Raw genomic sequence first — 10,303 nt, 5'->3', positions numbered from 1 at the left:
ATCTGCCAACCCTCGCTGCCTCCAGTACATAAGCACCACTGGGGGGGGGGGGGGGCAATAGGACCTTCCAAACTGGCACAGTTTGCCAAATTGTTCATTTATGCAAACCACACCGAATGCACGCGAGCACCAGGAAGGCATCGTAAGTTGCCGTCGCAAACTCTGCGGACAATCGCGGTTCGGCTCACCACCCAGCGCAGACCAATTTGCAAACGCAGCCCCCATCCGTTGTAAGTTTTAAACCAATGCCACACAAGACTGAATCGTTACAATGCATTGTATTTAAGAAACCCTTAGCTTCACAGACTTGTCTCATCGTGTCCCTTCAACCCCTCCCAACGACCGCCTGTGCTTCATAACAACTGCAACTAATGAGAAGCGATAAGCGGTACACAAGCAAGTTACTGCGAGGCTAAATGTTCGTAAAAATACTACACAAGCATGCGTTTTGCTGGTTTCCGTCTCATTTCTCGACGAGCTCCTAAAACAATCACTCTGCGGCAGTTCGTATAAACTTTCACATGAAAATGACCAAGTCATAGAAATACTTGAAACGGTGCGTAATATGCAGTGCCCTTTTTGAACGAACGGTACATATGGGGAATATGATGAACTTCTAAGTAAACGTGAAAATGTGACTGGTTACTTCAGTACGAGGGGATGAATAGATAACGCTGGACTGGTAAGTCGGCAACCTACTTTCTGTACAGCCCCATACTGGAACATCACCACCCCTTGCGGCTTTGCCTCACGCATTTGGCTTCAAATCCCACCCGAGCACACGTGGATTCTTAAAGGCCTTTTCACATAATTAAAACACATGTTTAGTTTTTTTTTACCTTGGGGTCTTTATTTGGTGGGGTTGTTCTGATCACTGGACCGGTGCTTTGTCACCTTTTCTCTTCTCTCCATAAACCTTTTAGCTCTGTACAGCATTTGGTGACCTCTGGCCAAAAAAAGGTACTTAAAACAAGTGTAAATAAATGAAGGTTATTGTCTGCGTGCAATCCACCAACCCCACTTCAAACAAATCCCGTGCTTCTCAGCAGCTGCAAACGACGGCTGAGCGACTTTAAAGAAAACGCGGTGGGCGTACGGCCCATGGTGGCTAAGTGGATCCCCATTCGATCGCGGGAATCACAGCGGACACCAAGATCCTGGCTTCAAATCCAGAGCAAAGGTCTATCCCACCTACCCACCCACCCGAAATTGCATGACGTTCCTGTGGAAATGAAGTTTGATTGGCGGCGTTCGCACGGTCTCCCGACGACCGCACGTGTAAACAAAGCGTGAGTGAGTCACGTGTATTGTAGCTGCGCATCGATTGCGCAGGACAGGCCCCTGGAAGGACGGTCAGGCGATGGGTGATCGATGTCACTTGTTTTATTCAACACGATACGTGGATCTGCCTGTGGGTGGTGGTGGGGGGGTGCGCTTTCTGGGGTTTTCGAATGGGGGAAAAACTGCTTCACGTTTTAAATGGCAACAATTGAAATTAAGCAGCGGCACAAAGGCGGAAAAGAAAAACGACGACGACAAAAAAACTTCGTAAAAATTATAACGCCCACCTTTTAAGAAAAGCAACTTTATTTTTTTTTCTTTAGCTTCACTTCACGTCGTCCTGGGTTTTGTGGATTTTATTTCCGTCGTCATCCACGCCGTCCTCTCACTTGGATCGCAAAACGAGCACATTTTTGACGACGCTCCTGTTTCTCTGCCCCGCGTGACCCCGCGTGTGACCCCGTACGACCCCCCCCCCCCCCACGTGACACCCGCGTTACTGCGTCTTCTTGCCCCTGGACAGGCCGTCGTGCAGCTTGGACACCTCCGGCTCAAAGAGGTCGACGAGGAGGAGGCCGTTCTCGTCGAAGAAGTTTGCCACGGACTTGGTGAACTCGCTCTCGCGGTGCCGACCGCTCTTGCCGTCCCTGAAGGTCATCTTGAGGGTGTAGTTGTCGTCAAACCTACGGGCGCGCGCGATCGGCGTTAGGTGAACGGCGCGGCACCAACACAACGGAACCAGCGAGCCGGTACCCCCATAAGGGAGTCTCCGGCCTGTTAAGAGGATTGCCAAGTGATCAAAATATTTAGTTCTACTGGAGGAATCCGATGAGCTATGAAGCTCTTTTTCAGATTGACCAGTAAGGGGGCAGGTCAGAACGTTACATTACAAAAACAACATTGCAAAGTACAGAGAAAGGTAAACAAATGACTTAACATATATATCAAAATAAACTAATTTTATCTTATACTCTTAGGTTTTTTCGGTAAAGTCACATAGGTAAAAATAAATAATAAAAATAATAGAAATACAATTATTTATTATTCTTTATTTTTACCTACGTGACTTTACCGACAAAACCTAAGGGTATGAATTATTGCAGTCACGAAAGCTTCAAATCTAGAATTCATTTTATCTTACCAGGTAAGTAAGGCACACCGAGAGGTTTGCAGCTTTTTTCAAAAGCGACCTGGCCACAAATGGTCTGCAACGAAGTGGCTTATCACATTACAATTTAAAGCAACCAAGTAATCTAAACAATCTAGAGACGCATGTTTCTAAGTGTGGAGGGAAGAACACTCAAGTAAGCGGCAGTTGAAACAATGCTGCATTATGTCCCTCTGGCCCCCCACCCCGCCTCTGTATAAACATAGCAGATCTTGACAAGATTGACAGCAGGTACCGCAAGTGTTGAAGCAAAGTGTGGGTAACTTCCACCACCACTTCCAAGACGTTTGGCGAGGCACGAAACCAAAACACCTTCCCCGGAATGTAGATAAGGCCACGAGATACTTCTGATGGAGGCGTGAGAAGTTTATCGAGTGTATAAGCTGGCAGTTCAGAGCACGTGATCACAAAAGGCAATGCAATGGAGTTTGGACCAACAGGCCCAGTAATTACCTTTTAAACTATAAATTTTTTTTGGTATTTTACCAGGTAAGGCCCACTGTGTTTATGCAGCTCTTTTTCAGAATTGACCCGACCATCACAAATGACGGCTCGATGAAGCCGCTTATCATCGTGTGGAAATTTATAGCAGACAAAATACTCTAAATGCACTTTGACTGTGAATGCGGAGGAGAAAAACCGGAAGACGCGGAGAAAAATCAATGTGACCACAAGGAAAACATGCAAACTCCTAATATACAAGTGTTCAGGGTCACGATCGAAACCACGACCTGTTATAACCAGGCGAGGTAGTTAACGGCTCACCACCTTTTACTCAAAACCACAGGTGCGTGCGTTAGGCGCAGGCGCACGCAAGCTTACGCACACGTGGGTGCTAACATTTAAAACACGACATCACGAGACGGGAGAACGGGGAGTGGTGGTGGTGGCGGTGGTAGCCCCTCACCGTTTGATGCCAGAGGCGAGTGTCCACGTGTTGTCGGGGTCCAGGCCCGAGCGGTCCTTCTCCTTGGCGACCAGGAAGGTGTTCTGCTCCACGTAGGAGGTGTAGACCGTCAGGAACACCATGAGCAGGAAGTACGTGTGGCGTCCGTCAGGGAAAGGCAACGCTGGCGAGATGCGCGCGCCGCCGTTCAAACGGCACACTTCTAAAGACAACCAATCACAACCAGTGTACATATGTACACCAGTGCAGCCCTTACGTCAACCCACTGATGGTAGATGGCATCCCCTCCACCACCCCCCCCACACCACCCAGCCCAACACCACCCAGCCCAACACCACCCACCACCGCCTCCCCCCTACACAACCCAGCCCAACACCACCCACCACCGCCTCCCCCCACACAACCCAGCCCAACACCACCCACCACCGCCTCCACTCTACACCACCCAGCCCAACACCACCCACCACCACCCTCCCCCCTACACAACCCAGCCCAACACCACCCACGACCGCCTCCCAACACAACCCAGCCCAACACCACCCACCACCGCCTCCCCCCTACACAACCCAGCCCAACACCACCCACCACCGCCTCCCCCCTACACAACCCAGCCCAACACCCACCCCCCCAACTACCCCACCCCTTACCTAGCCATTCAGGTCCGTGCGGATCATTCAACCATATTTCACCTTGTCAGTGCAAGTCAGTAAATGGGATGTTCAGGACCGTTTCAAATAAATCGCTGTGCCACTGATGTTATCCGTGACAGGGAACCGGAATACGGTCTTCCGGGATCACAAGCGCTGCAGCAGTGCCATAGCAGCCTGAGCTCAGCGCTCTGAAACCAGCATGCCTGAGTTGGATTCCCTGGCCATGGCTGATGTCCAAACCAATACTGCGCTGCCGCCACCCAACCTTGACCAACGCGCAATGACCAGCGCGGCGAAGTACAGCTAAACAATCCCCCCAAAAAGACTTGTCGACACGCAGGTGCTCGTACGTTACAATCACGTGCACCCGACGCTGGACCGGCTTTCCCGAAGGGTGAAAACGGGTGACCCCCCCCCCGCCCCCCCGAGCGAGCGCGAGGGATATGACGCAACGCAGCAGACGAGGATGGTGCGGGACTCGGGGAAGGGGTGCAGGTAGTCCCAGGCGAGCGCAAACAGCGCAAAGCCACAGGACACGGTGCAGATGAGCAGTCGGCAATCGATGAGGCGGAAGTTCTCCTCGTAGACGTAGTTATCCAACAGCACCTGCGCTCGAAACACGGCCCATGGATTACCCCTCGCGTCAACATTCTCTAGTTTTTTTACGTGGTGGTTTAGCTGCTGCAGCTCCTTACTATTAAAATTCCTTCCCTCTATTACTGCTAACCCTACTCCCTCCCTTTGATGCTGCTAATCCTGCATACTGCATAATGCACGGGCATAATGACTTTGAAACCCCCCCCCACCTCCTACACATTCCACAAGTAGTGACTAATCCCATATCTGCATTTCCCTAAATATGCTAAATTCATCTTGATATGCAAATGCCTTTGTCAAGGCGCCCCTTCCCCCCTCCAACCCAGCTTAAATATACGCTGCCAAGCCTGGTGGTGTTCATTCAGACGCTGTCTTTTCGACAGACCTGTTCTTCACCTGAGGACGGCTGCTTGCGTTGTGGCCGAAACGTCGTGAGAATTATTTTATCATGTTTAATTTTTATAATTGTATTATTTCCCTTCTACGTGACTTTACGAAAGAACCAAGAAGATTCTCCAAGAAGTTAAACATATCAATACCATTACCCGCCATTCGCCACCAAGTGACGGTGACGTCACCACTGCGCCCGTACCAGGCCGGGTGCACCGAGGTCACGTGAAGTGTCGAAGGCTCGCTGACAGGAGCCCACGGCAGAGGCAGGTGCCGTGTGTTGGCCGACTGAGATTACCGGGAGATGCACCAGCTGTACCCGCTGCTGTGCCAACTTAAGTTCAACATACACGCACACGTACGCACCTTCTTAGCGGCGTCGTCCAAGGCGTTTTTCACCGCCGTGCCGTCCCACTTGTCCACCTTCACCGGCTCGTCGTCATTCCTCCGCTGCGGGAAAACAAAACGGCGGCTCAGTCTCAGCTTGCCCCCCCCCCCCACCCCCAAATTCCGATAACAAAGACACCCTGGCCGCAGATAACATTTGCGGCAAGCAAGTGATTTCTGAACCGGTCCTGGGCCTTCACCCCACCCCCTTCTCATCTTTACCAACCCACACTGACCAGTATGGTACAGAAACCTACTACTATATTTTGCCACTGGTAAAAGAGATCTCTTAGTGTAAATGCTTACCCCGAGCTCTCAATACTCTTGATATTGCACTGTGTTTGAGTTGTACACCTTCTGGTGTCATCTGGTCCAACACCAATGGGGACTAGGCTCTAAAGAAAGCCGTCTCGGGTGTGGACCAATCAACTTCAAGGACAGTGCATATCATTATCATTATCAGAGTTGCTTCTTTTTGTTTGCTTTATTGACTACTTGTGTTGTGGTTATTGCAAACATGATGCCGTGAATAAAGGTGTCAGTTTTGTACCAGTTTAAAAGGGTAAAAACCTACTACTATGGTACAGAATGTCCAAACAACTCCACAGACCAACACGGCGTGGGCAGACCTTCATCCAGCCTCGAATTTACAAAGCGATGTCAAATTATTACGTTGTTTTTTTTAGGCAAACGGCCCCTAAATGGGCGTAGAAAAACAGCACTTTCCAACAACACTTTGTTAAGCAGCAGCAGTATGTTCTTGCTTGGCACGCCTGCCTGCTGATGAGACGCAGGAGGTAAAATCCGGTCGAGAGTGTGCACGTGTTCAAACAAATTCTGCTGGTTAACAAAAATCCGGAAGGTAATATTCACAATATTTACCGGCGACAATTAACAGGAGATTATTTATGATCATCAGCCATGGAAATTGCAGTTCTACATGAAGGCCTTCCTCCCCTAACCGATCGCTCACGATACTGGGATACAACTATCCACCTACACCAGGGGCTGGCAACAAAAATAACAAGAAGCCGCCATTATTTTAGAATTCGGTAATAAAAAAAGTTTCAAGAACCGCAATGCATGTGAATACGTCTAGAGACGGTGGTGCTTAATAAACGATGTCACGAAGCGGTCCTTAAAAAGAGCCGCATGCGGCTGACCTAGATCTCGTACGTTGAACTTCTTTCGCGCCGTACATAGCCAACAGTTTTTAATCGGAGGTGCCTTTTGAGTTGATTTCATAGCTGTGGTTGACGTCCGCGCTCTACCGTATTACGACATCTCTCGTCTGCCACGCCGTTATTATTCTTGACCATCTGCCACCCACCATCCATTCTCGCCGTGACGTGTCTCAATTGCCCCGCGGTACGGTCTCTAACCCACGTGTTCCTCCTTTAAATGCGATTCCACGGGTGCATCGCTCCATGATTTTCCCGTCTGTCTTTCACGTTGAAATATTTTTCGGTAGCGACCGCGTTTTCTGAACCACGTTACCAAGCGGTGCAGTACAGATTAAACGCATTCTACTTTGGACACATTTTGTATGTTACCCTTGATAAATCGAGCACAGCTTTCCAAAGGAACTCCCAACCAACCTGATATTGTCCAGCTCTTAAATGTTATTTCAACGTTTCGTTTGACCATCCGACATCAATATCCATCCCAAGTTCAGAATGATAATATTGTGTCTTCTTGGTTCTTTCGGTAGTCACGTAGAATGGAAATAATAAAATAATAAAAATAAAACATTATAAAATAATTCTCACGACGTTTCGGCCACAACGCAAGCAGCCGTCCTCAGGTGGAGAGCAGGTCTGTCGAGTAGACAGTCTGAAAGTCTACTCGACAGACCTGCTCTCCACCTGAGGACGGCTGCTTGCGTTGTGGCCGAAACGTCGTGAGAATTATTGTATTATTTTTTATTATTTTATTATTTCCATTCTACGTGACTTTACCGAAAGAACCAAGAAGATGAATCCCTGCAGTCACGAAAGCTTTAAATCGAAAGATAATATTGTGTTTATACTGGAGGAGGAATCCGATGGCACCGGGGTAAGTTCGTGGACGCACACTCAGTCGTGTTCCGAGTCGTGTTCCGAGTCGGGTCCCGGTCTCTGGAAGAGATCTCCAGCTGAACGAATTTCGTGAACGTGACATGCCAATGTTCACACAATAACAAAAGGCCGCACATTCGGGTCAGGATAAAAAAAAAAATTAGCAACAGCAACCATATTTGATGCCCACTCATGTTTTTAAAAATTTGCCTGCTATAAATGTCCACGTGATAAGCCACTTCGTTGAGATATTATTTGTGGCCAGGTCGCTTCTGAAAAATCTATCTATACAGTATATATATATAGCTAAGTGGGGCTTACCTGATGAAATAAAAATAGTTTTGATTTTATTAGACACCGATGACCCCCCCCCATCCATAAAACGCTACCATATGTCTCATTGTGCTCACAAAGCCACCCAGGATGGGTTCCTGTTTTTTTCTTTTTAGCAATGCTGCTTGAAGACTCGGCAGGAAGCCAGTGAAGAGATGAACAACGAATAAGATCTGACAGGATGACAGGAGTTTGAATCTAAAATAAGTGCCATCAGTGGCAAGCGGACTGACTTGCGTTGTTATAGTGGACAGTGCACACAAGGACGCATTGTATCTGCCTCTGCGGTGATTAAGTTGGATCTACAGTGTTTGAAGCGGTTTCTGGGGGGTTATTACATTAAATGTTTGAGATAGAGGGAGACTTGAGGCCTTAATCCAGCAGTGGATCGATCATGGCTCCAGCTGATTATATCAGCAGACGCGTCATGATCAATCAAGTCATCAGTTGAAGTCGCACCGTATCTAATCGTGCCCGCGTGCGCTTTATCGACGAATAATGCCAAGTATATATATAAAAGTATATAAATAAAAAGTATATACTAAAAAACGATGTCCTGTAATATTAAAGAGCTAATAACGGGGATATATTACGAGGCAGCGCACGGACCACGAGACCGCATCATAGGCGGCGCAAATTGGACAAGATAATCGATTAATCGGAACATTGATCCTCGCGTGCCAGGCTCGGCACACTTCACGTACCAGCCTGGATGCAAACAGCACGCGTGCCAGGCTAGGTGCACCCTACTACTCGCGTGCAACAACGGAAACGGCGGCGTCGGCGGCACCGATAGCATTCGCACGTGAACCGAACGTCTCGCACGCCGAGAAGTCTGAGGGGAGTGGAGGGGGGCGAGAGAGAGAGGGAGGGAGGGAGGGAGGGAGGAAGGCGGCGGTCACCTCGAGGCCCCCATTCCGCGCCGCGCCGCGGGAAGACGACGAAGAACCACCACCAGCGGCCGCCATCTCTCGTCTCTCTTTCACGTCTCCCATTGGTCGACGCGGCGCCACGTGACCGGCGCCCCGGAGCCAATAGGAGGAGAGGAGGGGGGGGGAGATGAGTTGCTCGCGGCGGCGGGGGTTGTTCTGCCACGCGCCCGCGGTGACGTCACGCGGTGGGGGGAAGCGGGGGCGGTGGGGGGGGGGGCTGTTGCCTGACCAATAGCAGCGCGTGCGGTTTGCGGGGGGGATGTGAGGGAGGGGTGATGGGTGGGGGAGCACCAATCGTGGGGCGTGTTGCGGTGGGGGGTGGGAGGGGTGTACCAATAGGGGCGGGGTAAAGTGAGGGGTGGGGAAATATGCGGACCAATCGCGGAGCGTGTGGCGGTAGTGGGGGGGGGGGCTGTGCGGAAAAATCGGGGGTGGGGGAGCTATGCGGACCAATCGCGGCGCGTGCTGTGGCGGGGGGGGGAAGTTGAGGGGGTTACCGATGGTGGGAGGGCGGGGTAAGGGTGAATGCGGACCAATCACAGAGCGTGTAACGGTTGTAGGGGGGGGTTGGCTGTGCGGACCAATCGCAGCGCGTGTGGTGGTGGGGGGTAGGAGGGGTAAGGGGGGTTCCGGTGAGGGGCGAGGGCGGAGAAGGGTGGGGGCGGACGACCGGCGTCACGTGACGCACATCGATTCTAGATGATTCCAATTTGTTTTGAATCGATTTCTCCCAGCGTCTCCACGTGGCTCTATCCACCGCTGGATGAACGCATTCCTCCCCCACTCACTCACCCCGCCACGGCCCCATGTTGCTACATTCTATTTCACCCCGTGCAATTGCATTGAAAAATTATAATACTCCAATTGATGCTCCTGCTGTTGTGGGGTGACTCATGCAGCCAGCTATGGCTGCAGGGTTTTGGTAGTACATGTTGTTTATGCCATTTATCGTGAAAATTCCGTCAGTTCCTATGATCACTGTCTCATTGGTTTCATGGCTTTATTTTGGTGATTTCGAAAAGTGTATTGGTTTAGCCATGTTTGTTGTAGTACAGAGTTAGACTGATGGCTTTAATCTAAGTTGTCTTGTGGTTGTTGTTGGTTGTTTGACTTGCATCCCACTGGGATTTTTGCACACAGCGTTGGTGTACGGTGTTTTTTTCTGCAATATTTTGCTGTCTTTTCTTGGATTTTCTGTTTGCACTCAGTCACATATTCACTTTAAGATGTTTTTTTGTTCATGTTTTTGTTTGTTGCGGTTGCACCCGATTCAAGAGCCGAATGGCTCACAGGGCTACACCTAATACATAAACTTGGTCACTCCATCTTCGCGGTGGTGGTGTTAATGTCACGTGTTTCACGCCTGGGCTGCCACTCTAACACAGCTTAAATATACGCTGCCAAGCTTGGTGGTGTTCATTCAGACGCTGTCTTTCCGACAGCCCTGTTCTTCACCTGAGGACGGCTGCATGCGTTGTGGCCGAAACGTCGTGAGAATGGTATTGTTTCGTTTTTATTATTTTATTATTTCCCTTCTACGTGGCTTTACCGAAAGAACCAATAAGTTGATGGTCAATTTAGCTGTGACGGTCCCACCTGAA

General features: G+C 49.8%; 1 protein-coding gene across 1 annotated transcript; it reads right to left on the bottom strand.

The window, feature by feature from the left end:
* Positions 1–259: 259 nt before the first annotated feature.
* On the bottom strand, positions 260–8,827 carry LOC133357521 (signal peptidase complex subunit 2-like). The gene is made up of 5 exons (XM_061575489.1): positions 8,673–8,827; positions 5,360–5,443; positions 4,453–4,612; positions 3,357–3,492; positions 260–1,964 (listed from the first exon to the last, which is right to left on the bottom strand). Exons 1-5 carry the CDS (start codon positions 8,763–8,765, stop codon positions 1,778–1,780), a joined length of 660 nt encoding a protein of 219 aa, XP_061431473.1. The 5' UTR covers positions 8,766–8,827; the 3' UTR covers positions 260–1,777.
* Between the last annotated feature and the right edge of the window lie 1,476 nt (positions 8,828–10,303).

This window comes from Lethenteron reissneri, chromosome 58 (genome assembly GCF_015708825.2).
Source record: "Lethenteron reissneri isolate LAM-NWPU_2019-01 chromosome 58, ASM1570882v1, whole genome shotgun sequence".
In the NCBI taxonomy this organism is placed as follows: Eukaryota; Metazoa; Chordata; class Hyperoartia; order Petromyzontiformes; family Petromyzontidae; genus Lethenteron; species Lethenteron reissneri.
The sequence above is the reverse complement of the archived record's forward strand: the minus strand, read 5'-3'. Positions and strand labels throughout refer to the sequence as shown.